Here is a 25,449-nt window from a genome sequence, read left to right as displayed (position 1 = left end):
CCACAACACCATGATAGATACATACTTTACTTTTTTATACACATTTAGGGAGGGAAATAGCGGTTGTCCTGAAAGGCTCTTAGAAATACCGTCACCGGTAAGTCTAACTAGGCCTTTCTCAAATCGCCTTTCAGGACAACCTTGGAGAGGATAACCAAGTAACTTACCCTAGGGTGGGACTACTGCCTGCAGTACCTTCCTGCCGAAGGCTTGATCTGCGGCCGACAGCAAGTCCAACCTGTAGTGCCGAATAAAAGTTGAGAAACTGGACCAAGTAGCAGCCTTACAGATCTGATCAGGCGTAGCACCGGCCCTTTCGGCCCAGGAAACTGCGGTTGACCTTGTAGAATGAGCAGCGATCCCAGAAGGAGGAACTTCTCCTTTTGCTTGATAGGCTTCAGAAATTGCTTGTCTAAGCCATCTACCGAGCGTACTCTTAGAAGCTTTTTCCCCTTTACGGGAACCAGAGAATACCACAAAAAGAGCGTTTGATTTCCTGAACTCCTTGGTGACGGAAAGGAACTGTAACAGACATCTCCTTACATCCAGTGTATGGAAAGCTTCTTCTCCTGCATTAGCCGGAACTGAGGAAAATGTTGGTAGAATTATTTCTTGCGACCGATGGAAAGTTGAGGCCACTTTCGGTAGGAAGGCTGGATCCGTTTGAAGGACCACTCGGTCTGGCAAAACTCTAAGGAAGGGTTCCTTAATTGCTAGAGCTTGGAGCTCACTGATTCTCCTTGCTGATGTAATGGCAACTAAAAAAAATTGTTTTGAGAACTAAACTTTTTAACGATGCACTCTGTAAAGGTTCAAACGGAGCTCCCGTGAGACCTTGCAAAACAATAGATAAGTCCCAACAAGGGAAAACTTTGAGGGCTATCGGTCTATTTCGAGCCAGAGCCCTAAAAAATCTAGAAATTAAAGTTTCTTTGGATAAAGATCTTTCAAGATAAACTGAGAGAGCCGCTACCTGTGTTTTCAGGGTGCTGGCGGCTAGACCTTTCTCCATTCCTTCATGGAGAAATTCCAGAACTGAAATAGTACTCTTGATTTTAAAACTTTTGGAAGAACACCAAGAGTTAAATTTCTTCCATACCTTGAGGTAGATGGACCTAGTTACCTCTTTTCTACTTGATAGTAGAGTTTTAACTACTTTATCAGAAAGTCCTTTAGATTTTAGAAGGTCTTCTTCAGAAACCAAGCAGTTAGATGTAGCCTGCTTGCTTCCGGATGGCACACAGAGCCCTGTGTCAATAGATCCTTCTTGTATGGTAATCTCCAGGGAGGTTTTGAGGCCAGGTTCAAAAGTGTTGCAAACCAAGGCCTTTTTGGCCAAAAAGGAGCGATCAGGAGCAAGTTGGTGTTCTCCTCCCTGAATTTCCTTAGGACCAGAGGGATTAGTGGAAAAGGGGGAAAGGCGTAACACAGCCGGTAATTCCATGGGTGTGCCAGGGCATCTATCCCCACTGCCTGATCCATTCTGTGAATTGAAAAGAATTCCTGGACCTTCGCATTTTGTTGACTTGAAAATAGGTCCACTTGGGGATGTCCCCATTCCTCCGATATTATATCGAACACCTCCTGGTTCAGACTCCATTCTGCTTCCGCCACTCTTTTTCTGCTTAGCAGATCTGCTAGGAGATTTTGTGATCCCTTCAGGTGGACTGCCGATAGGGAGGCCACATTTATTTCCGCCCATGACAGAAGTTGATTGGCTAAGTCCATGAGCCCTTGGCTCCTGGTTCCCCCTTGCTTTAACACATAGATCACTGCTGTCGTATTGTCTGACAGAATCTGTACATGATGTCCTTTGACCTCCTGTTGAAAAGCTATCAGACCCAAATGAATGGCTTTCAATTCTCGCCAATTTGACGATTTTCTTGCCTCTATTTTTGACCACTTGCCTTGAGCGGTTTGACCCTCCAGGTGGGCTCCCCAACCCCAGGAGCTTGCGTCGGTTGTTAGACGCTTGTCCAGAGGAAAAAACCATGGGAGACCCTTCGTTAGATTGGAGGGGTCCCTCCACCACCATAGTGCTCGTTTCACTTTCGTAGAAAGTCTGAAACGCTTCTCGAACGGCACCTGGTGTGACCAGACCTGCAAGATGTTTTTCTGAAGTGGTCTGGAATGCAGTCTTGCCCACTGGACTGCCGGAATTGTAGCTGTAAGAAGGCCCAGAACTGACATAACTGTTCTGACTGGTACTGAAAGGTTCGTCTGGATCTGACCCACTGCTGAAAAGATTTTGTCCATCTTTTCCTGAGGCAGGAACACTTTTTGCACTACTGAGTTTAGGGTGTAGCCCAGAAACCTCATCTCCCGAGAGGGATCTAGATGCGATTTTTCTAAGTTCAAAATCCAACCTAGATTTTTGAGATGAGTCTGTGACGTTTGGAGGTTCGTCACAAGCTGATCCCTGGAATCTGCGAAGAATAATAGGTCGTCCAGGTATGGCACGACCGAGATCCCCCTCAGTTTTAGAGGCTCCAGGGCTTCCGCCATAATCTTTGTGAAAACTCTGGGGGAAGATGACAGGCCAAATGGTAGGGCCCTGAATTGGAGATGCCATACTGATGTTCCCAGATTGATGGCTAGGCGAAGGAACTTTTGGGAGGCTGGTGCTATTGGCACATGTAAATAGGCATCCCTTAGGTCCAGGGATGCCATGAAGCAACCTGGAGACAACAGTTTTGTGATGGAGTAAATTGTGTCCATACGGAAGTGTTTGTACCGTATTGATCTGTTCAGGATCTTTAGATTCAGAATCAACCGGTATTTGCCTGAAGGTTTTTTTACAAGAAATATATGGGAATAAAACCCCCGACCCTCCTGCTGTTTCGGGACCTGGACAATGACTTCTTGTTGAATCAGATCCTGTAAAAGGTTCATCATGGCCGAAGCCTTTTCTTGGTCTCTTGGAAGGGCTGTAATGTAAAACCTGCTTGGCGGACATTCCGAGAATTCCAGTTTGTAACCTTGTGAAATGATGTTCTTCACGAAAGGACTTGTGGATATTTGACTCCACTGAAGGAGAAAGGATGACAGTCTTCCCCCTACTGGAGTAGTTACGTCATTTGTCTTTAGGGTTTTGATCTGGAGGAGATCTGAAGAGAACCCCACCTTCCACTAGCCTTTTGAGGAATCCAACGTTTTTTGTTGACATCTTCTCTATTTTTGTAGGGTTGTTGAACAGCACGAAAATTCTTTTTAAACGTCTGTTTCTTCTTGGCTGGGAAAGCCTTCTTTTTATCGGCCGTTCTATCTAAGACTGTTTCCAGGTCTGGCCCAAAAAGAAAATCCCCTGAAAAAGGGATGCCACAAAGTTTAATCTTTGAGGCTGTATCCCCTGACCACGTTTTTAGCCAGACTGCACGCCTAGCTGAATTGACAAGTGCTGAGGATCTGGCTGCCATTTTAATTGATTCGGCTGATGCATCAGCCATGTATTTAATTGCATTAAGGATTAGAGGAAAGGAGTCTAAAAGGTCTTTCCTATGGGTGCCTGCTTCAATGTGGCCCTTCAGTTTCTCTACCCAGCATTCCAGGTTTCTTGCTACCACCGTGGAAGCCATGGCTGGTTTAAGGCTGGCGGATGCGGAGTCCCAAGCTTTTTTAAGGAGAGCATCTGCTCTTTTGTCCATCGCATCTTTCAAGACCCCCATGTCTTCAAAGGCCAGATCTGTCCTTCTAGAAACCTGTGAAAAGGCAGCATCCACTCTGGGTTTCTTATTCCAAACCTCAGTTTCTTTGTTTTCAAAGGGAAATCTTCTCTTAAGAGATTTAGGAAGGAAGGGACCTTTTTCCGGGTCTTTCCATTCTTTCTTAACTGTGTCAGATAACACTTTATGGACAGGAAAAACTCTATGTTTGGAGTCATCCATACCCTGGTACATTTTATCATGGACTGATAGTTGTACTCTTTCCTCCTGAATGTCAAGGGTAGTGTAGATTGCACCTAAAAGTTCATCCACATCCTCCAGGGATAATTTATATTTAGAGGTTCTGCCTGCATCCTCTTCTTCCTCTTCCTCAGAGTCTACAAGTGAGGGAAGAGTACTTGTCCCCTCATCCCCAGAGTCCACCACTACCGGCCTGGAGGTGGAAGCTCTTGGGCTTGCTGGTGGTTGCTGGGGCTCAGTATGGACCGCACTCTGCACTAGCATGGATTTCACTGAACTAAGTGAGTCCGAGAGTTCCTTGACAGATGAAAATAATTCTTTAATTTGTTGAGAAGATTCCTCTTCAACTAGATCTTTAATACATGATCTACACATTGCTTTCTGCCAAGAGTCTCTCAAAGGGTTTTTACAGGAAGGACATTTCCTTTGGCTTGGTGGATTTGCTGGTTTAGATTTACTAGCAGTTTTCTCCTGAAACGAGAAATTAAACTGATTTAAATCAAAGCCCTATTGGCTAAGCAAGGGAAACCACCACCGTGCTAATACCACCACCAGAGTGAAAAATGTCCCCTTTAAGAAAAAGATAAAACATAGCAACCACCAGTGTTTCTGCTAGATGGCCCAGCATAAGCTTCCATCAGAGCAGAGCAGGCTCCCATGAGGAGGAAAACAACAAAACACAATAGTAAGCCCATAAGGATAAGAATAAAGGCACCATTGTACCCCTCTTACCTGGGCCTGACCGGTGCTGACGGCGCCTGCATCCGCCATCGCTGTAACTCTTTCCTCCATTGCAGAGAGACAGCTGTAGAGGAAAACGCTGGGCTTTTGAGTTTCCCGGGCTCCGCGTCATCAATAGGAGCCGGAAACGGAAGCGCCGGTCAGAGAACCCGCCCCCTAGTCCCTGCGTTCCAGGCGCCAGGAGCCACGAGCGCCACGCCTCCACAGGAAACGCCGCGTCGCCGGCGTGACGTCACCCGCCAGACCGGGACCCGGAACCGACATGCAGGGCATGTTTCTTGTTAAAGAAAACGGTACCTGCCCGACCACCGGGGTCAAAACCTGCGGACTCCGGGCACCAGACGCAGCGTCCCCTATGGATCCTAAAGCTCCCGTGAGCAGGCGAGACCAGAGGACTCCGGAGCATCCCCCCTTAAAGGTACAGTGGAGGAGCTGGGATGGTTCAGTTACACCTTATAAAAAAGGCAAAATAATGAGGGAAAAGCCTGTCTCCAGCCTTGGAGAGAACGCAGCTCCCTGGCTCCAACCTGATGCTTCCACCATGGCGGAGGAAACACAATAACTGAAGCCATGGTGGAAGAGGAGGGATTTAAAGCCTGTGGGTGTTTCCTACAGAAGAGGCGGAGCTGCGCTCTCTCCAAGGTTGTCCTGAAAGGCGATTTGAGAAATCTATGATCTCCCACAGGGCTTTTGGCCATAGATTGAGAGGATGTGGTACCCCTTATTTATTTATTTAATTTCTATTGGCACTCTTTTTAGATATATACATGTAGCTAGAAATGAAATACACTATATATTAGCAAAAGTATTGGGACGTCTGCCTTTACACGCACATGAACTTTAATGGCATCCCAGTCTTATGCTGCGTACAGACGATCAGACATTCCGACAACAAAACCGTGGCTAAATTTCCGATGGATGTTGGCTCAAACTTGTCTTGCATACACACGGTCACGCAATTGTTGTCAGAAATTCCGAATGTCAAGAACGCGGTGACGTACAACACTACGACGAGCCGAGAACAATGAAGTTCCAAGCATGTGTCGCATTGATTCCGAGCATGCGTAGAATTTTTGTGCGTTGAATTGTGTACACACTCTTGCTGTAGGAAAATTTGAGAACCAGCTCTCAAATTCGCATACACACCCCAACATTTGTTGTCGGAAATTCCGACCGTGTGTATGCAGCATTAGTCCATAGGATTCAATATTGAGTTGACCCACCCACAAGGTTTAAAAGTGTGTCTATGGGAATGTTTGACCATTTTTCCAGAAACGCATTTGTGAGGTCAGGCACTGATGTTGGACAAGGCGGCCTGGCTTGCAGTCTCCGCTCTAATTTATCCCAAAGGTGTTCTATCAGGTTGAGGTCAGGACTCATTCATGTCTTTATGGACCTTGCTTTGTGCACTGGTGCGCAGTTATGTTGGAACAGCAAGGGGGCATCCTAAACTGTTCCCACAAAATTGGGAGCATGAAATTGTTCAAAATGTTTTGGTGTGCTGACGCTTTAAGAGTTCCTTTCACTGGAACCAAGTGGCAAAGCCCAACACCCGTAAAACAATCCCACACCATTATCCCCCTCCACCAAATGATTTGGACCAGTGCACAAAGCAAGGTCCATAAAAGACATGGATCATCGAGCTTGGGGTGAAGGAAATTGACTGATCGTGTCCGATCCATTTTTCAGACCCTAGGCTACTGTATTTATGGCCCAATCCTGATATCCTGTGGGGGGGTGGCTAATGTCTGTGTGCTGTGGGCGACGACGTTCTCATTATTTTTATATGGTGAAGGATGTAGGATTATTACAATTTTAGTACTTGTGCATTGTTATACATTTTCAATAAAGCAAATTTTTAAGCCAATTAGTCTCTATAGGTACGCACTTTTGTTGTGTTCAGATATTTTGTCTTTACAATAACCCCCTTTTTTTGTAGAGGAACTTGACTGGCTTGCACAGAGTCCTGACCTCAACCCTATAGAACACCTTTGGGATGAATAAGAGCAGAGACTGCGATCCAGGCCTTTTTATCCAACATCAGTGTCTGACCTCACAAATGCACATCTGGAAGAATGGTCAAACATTCCCATAGACACACTCCTAAACCTTGTGGACAGCCTTTCCAGAGGAATTAAAGCGGTTATAGCTGCAAAGGGTGGGCCAACTCAATATTGAACCCTATGGCCCAATACTGGGATGCCATTAAAGCGCATGTGTGTGTAAAGGCAGGCGTCCCAATACTTGTGGTAATATAGTGTAAATTCCGCTTGGAGTTGGTTCTTCAGGCCCTGTCCAACATCGCCATACAGAATAGGCATAGGATCTACCCTTGTATGTCTATGGCCCACAATCTTACTCAAGCTTGGTTCGTACTGACGCACACTATTTTGATTATCTCCATCATTCTTTTGTTTAGAAATAAACATTTTATTAAAATGAACGTCAGCTAACAAAGATTTCACATTTTTTAGAAACCTCTTTAGTGCCAACTCCTTCTGGACACCTAATCTGTCACTGTAATCGATAAGTTCTCTGTCATGTTCAGTTCTGGTCTCCGTCTCTCTACATATTTTTTCATAAGATAGGACATGCCAATTCAGCGAACAGCCGCACAAACAAAACTAACCCCCCGACTTGGCATGCCCTAGGGACAATGAAACACCAGACTTATTTAGACCAGTGCCCTGAAGCTGTCCCACTGACAACACTATACATAGTTTGATGCGGTTTGATCATTTAAAACTGCATGTTCATAAAGTTCTGAGAACTGTATGCACAATAAAATGAATATAAAAGACATGCATATGCTGTGTTTTTATTTTTGGTGTCTATGCACTGTAGATCAACAGGCAGCTGGACAGACGTATCAAACAGCTGAAGAGATGCTTGCAAAGGATCACTTTAAAGCCATTGTCATTGAATAGAAAAGACATGTCACAAGTTCCTCCGACACAGCTGTGGAAACTGCAGCTGGTGAAACATTAATATGTAGTACAGCTACCACATTATTCATAAATGTGGAATTTAAAAAAAAAAAAAAAACATTTTTGGACTTGTTTAACAAGGAACTTAGGAAATTGACTGGTGTACATACATGTAAACAAATCTGCTTGGCTGCAACAGGCTACTGTGCTTTTTATCTAGTGCCTGGACAAGGTCCTCTCTGGCATCAAAGTGAAGATGCTGAAGTGCCCCCACCCACAATGCAGATTGAGCTTACATGTTTGCAGGTACAGTGGCTGGACTGTCAGAGGGCAAAAATGGCAGCACTAAGAAAAGTGGAGCCAGCTGGGTGGATCCCAACAGTATTGTCGACAATCTTCCCAAACTTGGCACATTTTTCCCCCATCAGCAACAGCACATTATCAGGTCCATGTCACAGGAAAACACCAGTAAATAACCTTCTGACCCAAAAGAGAAGAACAGCCCAAAAAAAGCATAAGCCATACTTCTCTTTTAAAGATTATCTATGAACTGAAAAGAAAAGAAAAGCTAAGGGAAGAAGGGGAAGATGGTATTGCTAAAAAGTTAATTGGAGTTAACCAAGGACCTGCACATTTTATGCCTTTTGCAAAGGCATTTGCCTTTTTTTTTTTTCTTTACCAACCTAAATGCAGCCCACTGTTTTTAGGTTTAAAAATATATTTGTTGGTAGTTTAACTGAAAATACAAGGAATGACGTATAAAGTTACAGTCCGGTGACAATCGCGAGTAAACATATGTGATGAGTCAGCCTAATGGCTATCGCCCACAGCCTAACTCCTAATATCATACGGTATAGTATTAGCACCGACTACCGTCACTCGGTGCAAGGAGTAATTCTGGCTAGGAGAGCCTCGTCGTTCATAACAAGATTATATGCAAAAATATTTGAGATTTTAAAATTAAAAAGGGAAGAAGAGGCAGCAACCCAGTATTGGGCATGAACTGAAAGAGGAGAAGGGAGAGAAAAAAAAAAAAAAGGGCGAGAAAGTCGTAGAAGAGCGTAAGGGCTGCTGAGGAGACAGTCAAAGAAAGGAGTTACTAGGGGACATTTGAGGACCCCGTGGGTACACGCACTGCCCATCTCACTGTCAGGTTACATGTTAGAGTGATCATGTCAGGGTCAACAACATGTTAGCGAGAGTATCGGAGCCAGAGAAGCTGAGCCAGATGGACCATAGTACCTTATTAAAAGGAGTCGTTGTCAAGGGCCAGCATATCCTCCATTCTCATGGTATCGTTGATAATCGAGACCCATCGTGACAAGGGAGGAGTGGTAGTTGTCTTCCAAAATGATGGGATGAGCTGCGGTGGTGAGCAAGTCGTGGTATCCCATAGGTGTGACTGGTGTCCCTTGGAGCGGATTCACCAAGGAGTGCACTTGGGGCCAATCGGGCGTTTAAAGGGCGCCAATGTTGTCGCTCCTACACCCTGGGGGAAAGCGGGGTTGTCAAACAAGGACGACAGCGGGGAGGGGTCAAAGGACAAAGTGGAGCACAAACCCCTATTATACCAGAGTCAGAGAGGCAAGTGTTGGCGGTGAGGGAGGGGGCATGCAGGTAAAATAGATGTTATACCCCTATAGAAGTGCCTGTAGGTCTACAGGTGCCAAGTCCTGTTTTATTGTGACAGAAGCAGCCCACTGTTTTTAATAGGTTTGTACACAAAGGCACGTATACTTGTGTTCCGTACAGAGAGAACCCTTTCCAGAAATGTGTGTTGCTGATAAGCGTATAACATAACCCAAAAAATAAATATTTATGCACAGTGTATATAAAAAGTCTACACACTCCTGTTAAAATGTCAGGTTTCTGTGATGTCAAATAAATTAGACAAAGATAAATAATTTCAGAACTTTTTCCACCTTGTTGTATAAGTGTGCACACCCTTAAACTAATAGTTTACTAGTTTACTTTGTTGAAGCCCCTTTTGATTTTACTACAGCACTCAGTCTTTTTGGGTATGAGTATCTGCATTAGAGGTCGACCGATATATCGGCCAGCCGATATATCGGCCAGCCGATATATCAGGCCGATATTCAGTCATTTTGGAGAAATCGGCATCGGCCGATTATTATCCAAATGTGGCCGATATTTAGCAGATCTGCATCAGCAGAGTGTGGAGAAGGAAGGAGGAACATGGGGTCCCCCCTCCCTTCTCCACACTGTCTGCAGAGCAGTGCCGTGTGTGTGAAACACTAAGGAGATAGAGAATGGAGCTGTCGGACTGATGTCGGGGTGGGCGGGACCCGGGGTGGGCGGGACTCAGCTGTCCAACACCAGCCAATGGGATGAGATCATTGGCTGGATAGCTGCTGAGTCCCGCCCACCTCCAACATCACGATGAATCTGAGCTCCTCTCTCTCTCTCTGCTCTCACAGCACATAATGTAGCTGATAATGTGTGAAACTCTCTCTTCATACAGGTTCACATGGTGCTGCAGAGAGAGAGGAGCTCAGATTCATCATGATGTTGAAGGTGGGCGGGACCCGGGGTGGGCGGGACTCAGCAGCTATCCAGCCAATGATCTCATCCCATTGGCTGGTGGACAGCTGAGCCCCGCCCAACCCGGGTCCCGCCCACCTTCAACATCACAATGAATCTGAGCTCCTCTTTCTGCAGCACCATGTGAAACTGTATAGAGAGAGTTTCACACATTATCAGCTACATTATGTGCTGTGTAACCTGCCAGTGCCATCTGCTAATGCCAACCAGCCAGTGCCACCTGCCAATGCCATCCAGTGCCACCTGCCAATGCCAACTAGTGCCACCTGTCAATGACATCCAGTGCCACCTGTCAATGCCATCCAGTGCCACCTGCCAGTGGCAATGCCATCCAGTGCCACCTGTCAATGCCATCCAGTGCCACCTGCCAGTGGCAACGCTATCCAGTGCCACCTGCCAATACCATCCAGTGCCACCTGCCAATGCCATCTAGTGCCACCTGGCATTGCCAATGCCCTCCAGTGCCACCTGCCAATGCCATCCAGTGCCACCTGCCAATGCCATCCAGTGCCAACTAGTGCCATCTGCCAGTGCCAACTAGTGCCATCCAGTGCCACCTGCCAGTGCCAACTAGTGCCATCCAGTGCCACCTGCCAAGGCCATCCAGTGCCACCTGCCAGTGCGAACTATTGCCATCCAGTGCCACCTGCCAATTAGTGCCACCTGCCAGTGCCAACCAGTGCCATCTGCCAGTACTAACTATTGACAATTAGTGCCACCTGCCAGTACCACATGCCAATTAGTGCCACCTGCCAGTGCAAATTTGTGCCACCTGCCAGTGCCAATTTGTGCCATCTGCCAGTGTCACCTTAGTGCCAACTAGTGCCACCTGCCAGTGCCATTCAGTGCCACCTGCCAGTGCCATTCAGTGCCACCTGCCAATCAGTGCCATCTGCTATTGCCAATTGGTTCCATCCAGTGCAACCTGCCAGTGCCAATTAGCGCCACCTGCCAAAAAATAAAAATCGGCCTAAAATATCGGCCGCAAAAATCGGCATCATATATCGGCCTCCCCAAATTCTAAATATCGGCATCGGTATCGGCCAGAGAAAAACCCATATCGGTCGACCTCTAATCTGCATGGCACATCTTGACTTGGCAATATTTGCCCACTCTTTGCAAAAAACACTCCAAATCAGTCATATAGCGATGCCATCTCCTGTGCATAGCCCTCTTCAGATCACTCCACAGATTTTCAATAGGATTCAGGTCTGGGCTCTGCCTGGGCCATTGCAAAACTTTAATCTTATTCTGGTGAAGCCATCCCTTTGTTGATTTGGATGCTGTATTCCCTCTACCATGACTAAGGCCCCTGTTCCAGCAGAAGAAAAACAGCCCCAAAGCATGATGCTGCCCCCACAATGCTTCACGGTGGGTATGGTATTATTTTGGTGATGTGTAGTGTTTTTTCCCCAAACATATCTTTTGGAATTATTGGGCAAAAAGTTCAACCTTGGGTTCATCAAACCATAGAATGTTTTCCCACATGCTTTTGGGAGACTTCAGATGTGTTTTTGCAAAATATATCCGTTATTGGTTGTTTTTCTTGGTAAGAAAAGGCTTCAGTCTTGCCACTCTACCCCATAGACCAGACATATGAAGAATACGGGAGATTACTTGTCACATGTACCACACAGACAGTATTTGCCAGATATTCCTGCAGCTCCTTTAAAATTGCTGTAGGCCTCTGGGCAGCCTCCTTGACCAGTTTTCTTCTCGTCTTTTTATCATTTTTAGAGGGACGTCCAGTTTGTACCTTCTCCCGAAGGATACCTTTTAACAATGATATCCCTCTAATGATTTGGAAGCTCTTTGCAGACCATGGATTTTTCTGTAGGATGCGACTAAGAAAATGTCAGAAATGAACTAGTAGAACATCTGAACTTTATTTGGGGTTAATCAGACCTGCCATCAGCACTTTAGCTGATAGAAGGTGTGTACTGGCTCCTATTTAACATAAGTTTGAATGTGATTGCTACATTCCCAGTTATAAGATGGTGTGCACACTCATGCAACCACATTATTTTATTTTTAAACCCCCCCCCCCCCCCCCCCCCCAAAAAAAAAGATATCATGTTTTTCAACTGAGTAGTACAGTTTATAGGTCACAATAAAAAGGTGGAAAAAGTTCTAAAATTATCTATTGTTGTCTCATTTTTTTTACACAACAGAGGTGTGTAGACTTTTTAAATCCACTGTATGTGCAAAAAACATGAAAATATGTTCATTTACCATACAGTCAATACTCACGTTTTTACACAGGAACTTTTTGCCAGTATTCTGATGTTCATACAGCAGTAACATGTACAAGTGCCCTTAAGTGTGCTGCATTTGTGTTGCAATGTCATCAAAACGCTTATCCAATAGAGTTTAATGGTAGTGCACCTAAACCACATGTAAAAAGCAACGCACGAAAAACACGCCACACAGATGTGAACAAGCCCTAAGGATTAACAAGGGTAACCCAGAAGCTTCACCTCCCATCCCAGCTGTGTTCAGTCCTACCACAGTGCCCACAGCTGTTAAATATCTTATCTTTGGGTCAGCCCAGCCCTATAGTCGGCACTTTTGACCAGTGCTCGTGACAGCTTCAGGTATTAACCCCTGCATTACAGGATGATCACATCTGTGGCTGCATCTGGGAATTCAAGTACAATTCTCATTCAATGCAAGCACTGTCCCTGGTGCTGATTAAAAATATATATATATATATATATATATACCTATATATTTCAATAAACTTCAGCTTTAAAGTGTTTCTAGACTCAAAAAGTGTTTTGGGGTAGAAGAACATGTGTCACATTTTACTGCAGTTGGTGGCTCCAACAGATGCCTTAATTTTAGGTAAGGCAACTTTCTGTTAGGAAAAAAGGTCTGTCCCGAAAACAGAAGGGAATATTCTCCAATAAAGCCACAGATAGCAGTAAAACCTGACAGGGGTTCTAAACTTCCCCCATTCTATCCAAAACAAAAAAGCTTTGGGAAAAGATAAAAACTTTCAGTGATATTGTGCAGTACACCCAGAAGGTCTTCTATACTTACATATTCTGGTTTTAATTTTTTGTCTCCTCCTCTTACAGCTACTTTTTCAAGTTTGTCCATGGCAGCAAGGATCATTTCTTCATCTTTCAGACGTAGTTCCTCATGTATGATCTCAATGTCACGCACTGGATTGACACTCCCTTCAACATGGATGATGTCATCGTCCTCAAAGGCACCTAAAACACACAGTTTTGATTTGTTTTTAAGGAAACACACAGAAGACAGGATTCTCAGTTATACATCACAAAATAATTAAAAGTGGTTGTAAACCCTCACATATACCCAGTGAAGTGAATAGCCATGATCCTCCTACATAAGTTTCATCATAATCTGCAGTCTTCTCTTTCGTACATCCCTTCAAAAGTGCAGATTTTAGATGTAAACATTCTGCATTTTTTAGCATCACAGAGGTGCGGGTGGAGAGCGGCATTTAGAGGTTTGAGACACCGATATCTGATTGGAGGAAAGGAACAAACCCCCCCTTCACACAGCAGAACTGTGTTCTGAATAGACAAGCTGTGAGCTGAGCTCTCCCTCCCCATCACAAATGTTATCTCAGGTGTTGGGAAAACTTCTCAGAAGTGACTCATGTTGATAAGAGGAACGAAGCACCAAAGAAAGGAAACTTAGAGCTTCGGAGAGAGAGAAGTAAACACTACAGATTTATGTGCTATGTTCAGATTTTATGACTGAGGTTTTCAACCACTTTAAGACTCCATCCTCTTAATTATGCCACATGAAACAACATTTTTAGATCTTTGGATACAGTTCAAATGTACACACATCTTTTTTAGTTTTGGCTAAGAATACGGAAAGATTATAACCCATATTGTTGCCTGCATCTGCTGGCTCGATTTATTTTTCTTGTGTCCATTGTCACCGAGACTGAAATTGATATTCAAGTCAAAGGCCCAGATTCTCGTAGAATGGCGTAAAACTCGGCGGGCGTAACGTATCTGATTTACGTTACGCCACCGCAAGTTTTACAGGCAAGTGCTTTATTCACAAAGAACTTGCCTGTAAAGTTACGGCGGCGTAGCGTAAATCACCCGGTGCAAGCCCGCCTAATTCAAATTAGCCAGGTAGAGGGCGTGGAGCATTTAAATTAAGCGTCGAACGTACTGCGCATGCGCCGTCTGGAAAATATCCCAGGGTGCATTGCTCCAAATGACGTCGCAAGGACATCATTGGTTTCGACGTAAATGGCGTCCAGCCCCATTCATGGACGACTTACGCAAACAACATAAATTTTAAAATTTTGACGCGGGAACGACGGCCATACTTAACATTGGTTGCCCATCATATAGCAGGGGCAACTTTACACCGTGCAAACCTAACGTAAATGTTGTAACTTCACTGCGTCGACCGCACGTACGTTCGGGAATTCGCGTATCTAGCTAATTTGCATACTCGACGGGGAAAACGACGGAGGCAACACCTAGCGGCAAAAAAAAAAAAATTGCATTTAAGATCCGACAGCGTAAGAGCCTTACGCCTGTCAGATCTAATGGATATTTATGCATAACTGATTCTAAGAATCAGTCGCATAGATACGACGGCCCAGATTAGGACTTACGACGGCGTACATGGCGTTGCGCCGTCGTAAGCCCTTTGAGAATCTGGGCCACAGTGTTTTGCTAATTTTAAAAACCATGACATAGCTGCTCTTTGCAATGATATTGCACAGAGTGGTCCCTTACCTACTCTTTGGTGGTCCCCCCGGCATTCCTTACTCTTCCGAGTGCCCCCATAGCAAGCTGTTTGCTATAGGGGTACCCATGCCATCAGTGTGTTTTATGAATCCAGGAAGAGAGAAGAGTGGGGCTGCAGGTGAGGTTACATTTTTTCATAAGGACACCTGTTTTGTAACCAAGTTGGTCATAGTAATTTCTACAGGCACACAAACAAGGTGGATAGAAGAATCCCCCCCTCTCCCGGAACATAATATTCTGACAGTGGGATCCACCTCAGCCAGAACACACTAATCAGCAGCTGCAGATACTGATTGACATAAGTTTTCCAGGATGTCCTTTTGACAAAAGTCAATCGAACAAACAAGTTCTGTTGGGCAGGGTTGGCCAAACATTCATCAACACTTGTCCAGTGCCTTCTGAACCAAAGTTTGATCCGTGTATAGTCAGCTTAAGAGAGGAATACCTTTGGTAGATATTTCCTCCCACTATGTTGCATCGCTGGGAAAGGACGTTAAGGAAAAACTCCCCGACAAGGCACAGACAGCAAAAAATAAAAAACAAACAGAGGGGGTTTTTAACCCATCTATACTATAACATATAGTACATTCATAGCAGGAATATTTACACAATCACCAAATCTTACAGCCGAGATACAACCATTTCCATGAAACACACAGAAGTACTGTACAAAACCCTTTTCTTGTTGTATCCTCCATTTTGCTCTCCAATACACCAGTAACAGATGTGCAGGCAAAATATGATCGTTTAGATATAGGCGGATGCAAGTTGCAGCATTAACATGAATGACTTGGTACACTGAGTAATAATTTCAATGGAATGGCAAGAGGAGAAGTAAGGAGCAGTCCCTGCAATGCACTAAAAAAAAAAAGGGGGGGGGGGACATGACAAATCTTTTTAAATCATAATGACAAACTACCCAAATGGCCCTGATCAAAAGTTTACATACCCTGGTGATTTTGGCCTGATAGCATGTACACAAGTTGACACAAAGTGGTTTGAATAGCTATTAAAGGATATTAATAGGCTATTCAGATTTTTACCTGTGATCGGTTTGCTTGTAATTAGTGTGCGTGTATAAAAGGTCAATGAGTTTCTGGACTCCTGACAGACACTTGCATCTTTCATCCAGTGCTGCACTGACGTCTCTGGATTCTAAGTCATGGGGAAAGCAAAAGAATTTTCAAAGGATCTGCGGGAAAGGGTAGTTGAACTGTATAAAACAGGAAAGGGATATAAAAAGAAATCTAAGGAATTTAGAATGCCAATCAGCAGTGTTCAAACTCAGGTAGACCAACTAAAATTTCAGCCACAACTGCCAGGAAAATTGTTTGGGATGCAAAGAAAAACCCAGAAATAACTTCAGGTGAAATACAGGACTCTCTTTAAACATGTGGTGTGGCTGTATCAAGATGTACAATAAGGAGGCACTTGAAGAAAGATGGGCTGCATGGGCGAGTGCCCAGAAGGAAGCCATTACTATGCACATGCCACAAAGTATCCTGCTTACAATATGCCAAACAGCACAGAGACAAGCCTCAAACCTTCTGGCACAAAGTCATTTGGAGTAACGATACCAAAATGTAGCTTTTGGTCACAACCATAAATGCTACATTTGGAGAGGAGTCTACAAGGCCTATGATGAAAGGTATGGAGGTGGATTGCTGATGTTTTGGGGAATGTGTGAGCTACAAAAGGCACAGGAAATTTGGTCAAAATCGATGGCAAGATGAATGCAGTATATTATCAAAAAATACTGGAGAAACACTTGCATTTATCAGTCAAGAAGCTGCGCATGGGACATGCTTGAACATTCCAACATGACAATGATCCAAAACACAAGGCCAAGTCGACCCGTCATTGGCTACAGCAGAATAAAGTGAAGGTTCTGGAGTGGCCACCTCAGTCTCCTGACCTCAATATCATTGAGCCACTCTGCAGAGATCTCAAACATGCAGTTCATGCAAGACAGTCCAAGAATTTACAGAAACTGGAGGCTTTTTGCCAAGAGGAGTAGGCAGCATTACGATCTGATAAGATAAAGCGCCTCATCCACAAATACCACAAAAGACTTCAAGCTGTCATCGATGTTGCACGGTATTAAGAACTGGGGTGTGCAAACTTTTTATCAGGGTCATTTGTGCAATTTCTGTTGTTCTAATGATTTAAAACGAGTAAACACAGTTGATTGATAATAAATGTCTTCAACCAATCACTAACTACGAGTGAAAGAAAAGTGTTTTTTGTTTTATATATATTCTCTGAAAAATGGCCAAGAAATCAAATTCTGCCAGGGTATGTAAACTTATGAGCACAATTGTATATACATCCCAATATGACTTTCTACATTGTTGGGTAAATGCTATAAAAATGTTTGGAAATCTAAAATATTCATATTTTAGTCACAATCAGGTCTTTCTAAAATTTTATATAGAAAAAAAAAAACATTTTCTAGGAGGACCCACATTTGGCTTCAGAATGGTCAGCCATTTGAACACAGCCTAGCCTATAGTGCTGGATAAAACAAATAATAGCACATGGCCAGCTGCAGAAAAAAAGGTTTCAAGCGTCAACTACATGATTTGAAGCTCAGAAAAGAAACAAAACATTTGCCGATTCCCAGATGTATAGCATCCTGTCATTAAACAGTAAAATGACAAGTACTAAATAAATACAATCCCAAATTACCCTCTCTCCCCCCACACCCCCCTCCTAGGAACCAAAGTTAGGAGAAATGATATGATCATTTCGGCAGGCTTGAGTTTCCATGGAAAACTGGGATTGGCCTGAAATCATCTGGCAGACCTCTTCCCCAGCTTCATTCTACTTTATCACTATGGTTCTGACCGTGATTAGATAATGAACCACTCAGACACACAATTTACACAGCGGCTAATTTCATCGGCCTGATTTGAGGGTATGGTTTTGAGGGGGCCATCAGAGGAGCTGGGGAAGGTACATTTGTCATCTGTGAGTGACAAGCACTCACAATGTGAACAAAATGGTACTGGCCCTTGTTAGGAGCACACGCTATTAACACACATTTAAAGTGCAGCAGAAGCCATAATTTGAAATTGCCAACTGGAAACGCGAGGGTAGAGCAGGCAGATATTACTGAAGTATGTGTGCTGACTTTCACGCTCTTGTCATGACATAATGGGGCAACATGCTAACAAGGCTTTATGCAAATAACAGTGTCAAGAAAAAAAGTAATTATAAAAATGGAAATAAGATAATGCATGACCTCCACCAAAAAAATATGTTTACATACAAATGGGTTGAAAAATTAATGGCAATCATCTTTTTGCCATATAAACATATACATGTGGGGGCCTTAAATGGAAACAGCCTACAAAGAGTAATGATGCGTAGACACAACCTAAAATCTCACAAGGCAAGTCGTCTAGGAAACGTTGCAGAGCGTTCCAAAAACTCATAAGTGTGGCTTTGGAGGAAGCTGAAAGGAAAACGTCGGCACAAGCCTATCAGGGAAGAATGATAATCACAATTGGCCTTGTCACATATTCAAATCACCATTTACCCTCAGCAGTGGCAGGAAATGCCCATTTATGGGTATTTGCAGATAAGAACTGTTGCCCAATCTGGTCATTGGCTAATAGGAATTCTAATTCAAAACAGAAATTCTCTATATCTGCCTTTTTGCAGTTCACTATAGTCATATAGCCAGGGCTGGTGCAAGGATTTTTGTCACCCTAGGCGAAACCTAATTTTGCCGCCCCTGACTCCACCCCCTTTGTCCTGTACATGTATACGATGGAGGGGGCAGAGGTGGAGATTTTTGCGGCGCCTCTCCACCTATTTTTTCAGCCGTGGCCCACAGGCTCACACCTGTGCCTCTGGACCCGGCCTAAAGACAAATAGTGGTGGCACTGGCTTGCTTCCTCATGCCAGCCGTGGTCCACAGATACAGTCTATGGACAGGCTAGGGTAGTTTATAGACAGGCTAACTGTGTAACTGCCTGTCTGTATGAGCAGACAGATACACTGACAATGCTTTACAGTCTTCTCGTAAAATTAAAATAAATGCACATTTTTTTACCTGCAAAAAGATCTGCATTTTTTTTTTTTTTTTTTACAAAGGTGAACTTGAACCTCCACATCTCAGATCACCCCAATTCCTGTATTTTCACACCTCAGATTATCCCAATTGCTTCATCACTGTAGTCCCCTGCACACCTTTTCATCATTGTAGCACTCTGAATGCCTGTTCCCCACTTTATCCTCCCCCGCACCTCTGTTCTCCACTGTATCACCCCCCCCCCCCGCACCTCTGTTCCCCACTGTATCCCCACCAGCACCTCTGTTTCCCACCAGCACCTCTGTTCCCCACTGTATCCCCCAGGCACCTCTGTTCCCCACTGCATCCCCACCAGCACCTCTGTTCCCCACTGTATCCCCCCAGCACCTCTGTTCTCCACTGTATCCCCCCGCACCTCTGTTCCCCGCTGTATCCCCTCCAGCACCTCTGTTCTCCACTGTATCACGCCCCCCCAGCACCTCTGTTCTCCACTGTATCACGCCCCCCCAGCACCTCTGTTCTCCACTGTATCACGCCCCCCCAGCACCTCTGTTCTCCACTGTACCACGCCCCCCCAGCACCTCTGTTCTCCACTGTATCACGCCCCCCCAGCACCTCTGTTCTCCACTGTATCACGCCCCCCCCCCGCACCTCTGTTCCCCACTGTATCCCCCACTGCTCCCCCACCGCACATCTGTCCCCGTGTAACCAATGCAATGCAGACAGCAGATTCAATTTTTTTTTTTATTTAGCTGAGCGTGCCGCCTGTTTTTCACTACCTGAACCAGCGGCAGTGGTGGTGGACTCATCTCGAGGAGAGCGACGCTGCTGCCTGTTCTCCCACAGCAGCAGATGTCTGACGATCGTGGCAAGCTCAGGTAGGGTTACATGCATGGCTCCAGTTCCATCTCACCCGACACCATGTTAATACAGCACTTCCGGGCTTCTCCTTGTCCCGGCTCTCTCCCCTGCTCTTATTACTGATGCTGCTAGGGCGGCACTGCAGGCTGGTGACATGTGACAGAGAGGTCCCGCCGTCCCGGAGAAAGCAGGCTGACAGAACGGGGGCAGAGAGAGCAAACTGTTTTCGCACATAGCGCTGGGATGTCTTCACAAGCGCAATTCATCCGCCCCCCTAGCCTGGCACAATAAGACGCCTATGCTGCCTTATGGATATTGACGCCGGCCGTCCCTATTTAAAAAAAGTGGCTGAGGATACAGATTTTGCCGCCCTCCCAACCCTGGCGCCCTAGGCAGCCGCCTGACCCGCCTATTGCTAGCGCCAGCCCTGCATATAGCTATAGATACAGTAGAGTACTTGATACTTGCATAGTTGGAAAGACTGTCACTTTGGCCATTCAGAGCACATGAATGCCCAATCTGACCTGCTTTTACTCGCCTTTGCTGTATTGCCCACTGTTCCATTCTTCTGTTAGTGCTAGAAGTAAAACCTTGTGTAAGCGTCCCTCCTAAATTCACATTTCCTCTCGTGTCCTCAGATGTAAAGATTACCCAGAGTAGGCTCATTTTAGATCTATGCCAATAGTTAGCACATGCAAAAGGATGTCGCTACCTTTCCCAGCCAGCAGTTTATTCAGCAACATACCTGTATATATTTATTCAGCAATAACTTGGGCAGAATATAAAGTGTATTTGCTGAAGGGCTTCATTGGCATATACAATCAGTTCTTGACTACTATTTCTGCTGCTGAAGCTTTGGGTTTTTCCTATTGGACATTTTCCTGTAAGCTTTGAACTGCTTCTTGGTTACTAACAGTACAGTGCAAGGGAAGGAACAGGTTAAAAGAAGGACCCCAAAAGGACAGCAGAAAGCTGAATTGTTCCAATTCCAGCATCCATAAATTACAACCCATTTGTAAAAGAGGTGTACTCCATATATTGGTTAGCATGTTCTAGGGTTGCACCAATACTACTTTAAGACCAAGTACCAATACTTTTTTCAAGTACTCAACGATACAGATTACCAATACCTTTTTTAATGTCATGGGACAGTGGCACTAATAGGCATTTTTTTACAATTTAAATTTTTTACCATTTATATTTTTTGGTTATTTTTTTTACCAATGCTTTCTTTATTTGGAGGGGGGGAGGGTTGACTAGTGTCAGTGTTTTTTTATTTAATAAAATTACAATTTAACCTTTAAATATTTATTATAATTATTTATATATTTTATTAGCCCAGTTGGGGGGGGGGGGTGGGTCTTTGGTGAGATATCAGGTGTCTAAACCAGGGATCCTCAAACTACGGCCCTCCAGATGTTGCAGAACTACACATCCCATGAGGCACTGAAAATCTCTGACAATGACAGACATGACTAGGCATGATGGGAATTATAGTTCCTGAACAACTGGAGGGCCATAGTTTGAAGACCCATGGTCTAAACAGACCCCTGACATCTCCCCTTTGAGACAGAGAAAGGGACTGAGGACACAGATTTGATTTTTCCAGCTTCAGTAACAATGTCCTGCCTCCTGTGATACCTCAAATTGATTCAATGTCCCAGCATTGGATCAGTGTGCCATCTATCACAGGAGGCGGGACATTGTTACTGCGACCGCCCGGACAATACTGCTGCGTGACGCAGGTAGATCGCTGCTCTTCATGAGGGAGGGTAGGACACAGACTGGGCCCGAGCCAGAGCTGCAAGGATGACATTTCCGCAATGTGCGGCGCCCGGTGCAGACCCCGCACCCTTTTCGTGCCATTATCTGCACCTTGTCTTCTTTCGGCCGATGCAAAAAAAAAAAAAAACAGTTTTCGGACAATACGTTTCGGCGACCAAAATTTCAGTGCACCACTACTTCAAAATGATGCACAATCTATCTTGAGGCACCCATTCTAAAATGTAAAAAAATAAATAAGCCCCCAGAGCTCTCCGGATTTGATTGAGGAGACCGTAGCGGGAAACAGACTGCGAACCGGCGGTGGATGTCCATGATCGCGAAACCCCCCCCCCCCCCCCTCACTCCCTTTCCCCCTCTGTCCTCTAATTCCCCCCCTCCTCTCTACTCGCTGGACTGCTCATCGAGCAGATCCTGCAATCTTTCCCTCGTCTCCTTGACTCATTTCGCTCCTAGAAAACGGAAAAAAGTGGGAGGCTGAGCCACGGTTCCATGATATAATGTTGTAGAAAGTGCCACATGATTACTGTTGAGATATATCTCCATTTTTTGTTTTTATTGGTATGTACGCTTGTTGGCACCAGCTGTTGTACTGTTTTTGTTGTGGTCCATGTGGACCGGCCTCATGTGGTGTATAAATAAACAATTAAAAAAATAAAAAAAATAAATGAAATAATCTTATTCAGTCCAAGCTCCACACATGTAGGACATTCAAAATTAGAGGTGATTTATGTTGAGTGGTAATCCAGCATTTCTTGTTCCTCATTTTCTCTCCTTTCGTAGCTAATATGACCCCAATTATAACAGAGAGGGGTGGGGGGAGGGTCAAACAAAGATGCTGTTCAGGTGCCTGGTGTCGTCCTCATCAACCAATGATGTCAGTGGTTGTTAGGAGACTGGCAACTGGCCTGCACAGCGCCCAAGTTTGTAAAGCTACACAATAAAATCTGTGGCTTTGAGTAACAAAAAAAAAATATAGACTTAAACCACCCAATGGTTTGTACACCATTTTTGGACAATTTTTAGGCATTTTGCCAAAGCACCCCTGAAGAACCCAGAAGGCAGCCTTGTTGAAAAAAGCTGGTCTAAGCAATTAGGCAGGGAGCTTTACAGTATCTCAGGTGGTTCAGCAAGAACAGTTACTGCGCAGACACAACAAAGGTCCTGGGTTCAGATCAAGGCCCGGACAACTAGACTGTGTACTTCAAAAGTACAAGTCCATATAAATCATCTCACTTGTATGATCATGTATAACACTGTTAATCACATCAAAGGTGTGGTCAGAGTATTGTAAAACAAACTTGCACATATTTTCCAAGTGTTTGACTTTTTCATTAGCCATAATCCACAATATTTTCCACTTTGCTTGTGCAAGGAACAGCGAGTGTTATGCAGAAGCCTTTGCTAAGGTCATCTTAGCTGCCAGTAACATAATAAAAATCTCAAGCATTGAGTATTCTCGGAGATCTTGTCAATATTAATTAAGAGCCGTGTGGGGCACTTGTGGCACCGGTACCCTGGTGACCCTATGCAGCAAAGCGAAATAACCTTTCTAGATACCCATAAAAATGGGGCAATTCCTGAGAGATTGCAGCCTCTGAGGTGGTCTGGTACATTTTAGAGAGACCAGGTACCATCTTGTTAGCACTTTCACATTAGATTCAATCAGGATGATGTTCAAGATATCTTTAAAGGCACATAAAAAAAAAACAATCAAAAGATTGTTGTCCCAGTCTGCCATATAATGCAAGAATATGTTTTTTGAACAGTGGCTACGCCCAATCAGCCACACCCACTAATCAATGTTATATGACAGTGGCATGTGCCACTGGCATCAGATCAGACTTAGGCACATTTTAGACCATTGTGGGAAAGAAGAATTCCAGCCACGGACTGATGATCCACAACATCAGGGCAAGGATGGTCTTGCTAGAGAGGTGTATGGGATGATCCAGAGACTTGGCCTGCTTGCCAGAAAGTTGAGTTGCAACAGGTGTGGAATAAAACTGGGCAAAAGACTGCCTTTCGAAGGAGGCCACCATAAGGCTCAGAATCCTCATGCAAGAGCAAATGGTTGGGTGGCTTCTGCACTGTTGGGTCTAAGAATAGGAAGGGAGAGACAAACTTGTCCAGAGGAAGGAAGACCATGGACAGGGCTGTGTCCAAGGTTATGCCCAAATATTAGAATACACAATGTGTTGCACTATTGAGCTAGAGTACAAAAAGTGTTGAAGCCTTGCTACTCTGTGAATCAGCGGGCCACCGACAGCTCTGAATAGGGGTGCAACGGATCGTCATTGATCCGTGATCCGAACCGAAAAAGATTGATCCGAACCGCAGACACGTGATCCGAGGATTGTTTTCTAAAAAAAAAAAATAATAATAATTTGCGCATGTTCAGTCCACACACAGCGTGGTCATGGCAAATGGAGGAGCTTGAATGCCCCGCGTCAGTTAAATCCCCTGTATGGGAGCATTTTGTCTTCCATGTCAAATATAATGATGAAGGAAAGAGGTTAGTGGATAAAACCGTGACGGTGTGTAGGCACTGTGGCACAAGAATGCCATATGACAGTGGGAACACATCAAGTATTGTCACTAGGGGTGCAACTGATCCGATACGGATCAGCACCTTCGGGTCGGGACACACGGCGATCCACGTGCCTCCCGGTCCATAGGAAAGGCCGCGGCTTCGGCCTGGCTATCGAAGCGGCGGCCATCGAGGTCCACCCGGCGCGGGGGATGCAGGCTGCTCCTCGGAAGTTTGTGGGCACTTGAGCTCAATATGTCATTGACTCCTAACAGCCCAGCGATGAGCTCCATGCTGCACCTTGAGGAATCCACACGGGGAGCCGCTGCCGCCGCACCGGGCGTCCTGCTGCTTGCCAGAGAAGAGAGAGGAGGCGATCGGGGGGATCTGTATGGACTGAGCACGTAGGGGGGATTTTCACTAGACACTCAGCCCGCCGATCAATGACACTAAAGGGATTTGATGATTGGGATAGTTCAGGTCACAGTAGGGAACCGGTGACACCACTTTCGTACATGGGGCTGCGACTTCCACTTGGCTGCACATATAAGTATTGCGAGATGCAGTTATTTCAACACAAAACAGAGCTTATACGCTTAAATACAGTATTTGTAAATCTGACGGACTGTTTAAATGTGAAAATCAGAGGTGTTCTGTCATATTAGCAATAAACAGTCCGTCGGATTTCCAAACACTGTATTTAAGCACATAAGCTCAGTTTTGTGTTGAGAAGAACTGTGAAATCTAAAACTCTGGTGGGTGTAACAAGATTTGTCTTTTTTTTTTTTTTTGCTGATCCGAAAATGATCCGATCCGTGACTCCTGATCCGAGGATCGATCCGATCCGTGAGTTTTTTGATCCGTTGCACCCCTAGCTCTGAAGACATAAAGAGAAGAAAGAGCACACAGGCTCCTGGTGCAATACCATTTATTTGGATAAAATAATCAATGCACTTACAATAAAAAAATATAATCAGGCATCTATGATCTTCACTTTGGTTCCTTAGGCGGGCACAGTGGTGGGAATGTCATCCAGGGACAAGAGCCTGTTCTCAGTGTGCAGATGAACCGTTTACTCACTCTCTCTCTGGGCTGGCCAGCCACGGAAGAGCCAGCTCCGCCTCCTTGGTCACGTGACTCAGGGGGAAACCAGCTGACACAGATGCACAGGGTTGCCAGGACGTGTTTCTAGGGGTGTGACCTTCTTCAGGTTCCGCCCTCTGTTGAATGAGAAGCGCTTAAATAGTCCTGCACACAGTTCTCAAATCCTGAGGGGGAACCATCTCCATTCTTCCCCTCAGGAAACAGAGAAGCGGTTAAAGGAGAAATGGACTTGGGGGAGGATGAGAGG

The 25,449-nt window shown here is 44.9% G+C and overlaps 1 protein-coding gene across 2 annotated transcripts in view; it reads right to left on the bottom strand.

Annotated features, from left to right (window-relative positions):
- Positions 1–25,449, bottom strand: part of OLA1 (Obg like ATPase 1) — a 254,617-nt gene that overhangs the window by 133,150 nt on the left and 96,018 nt on the right. For both annotated transcript variants that reach the window (XM_040357724.1, XM_040357723.1), the window contains exon 5: positions 13,175–13,350. In XM_040357724.1, coding sequence (XP_040213658.1) covers positions 13,175–13,350 — 176 coding nt within the window. The remainder of the gene's footprint in view (positions 1–13,174; positions 13,351–25,449) is intronic.

This window comes from Rana temporaria, chromosome 6 (genome assembly GCF_905171775.1).
Source record: "Rana temporaria chromosome 6, aRanTem1.1, whole genome shotgun sequence".
Classification (NCBI taxonomy): Eukaryota; Metazoa; Chordata; class Amphibia; order Anura; family Ranidae; genus Rana; species Rana temporaria.
Note: the sequence above shows the minus strand (reverse complement) of the source record. Positions and strands in the feature narration are given on the sequence as shown.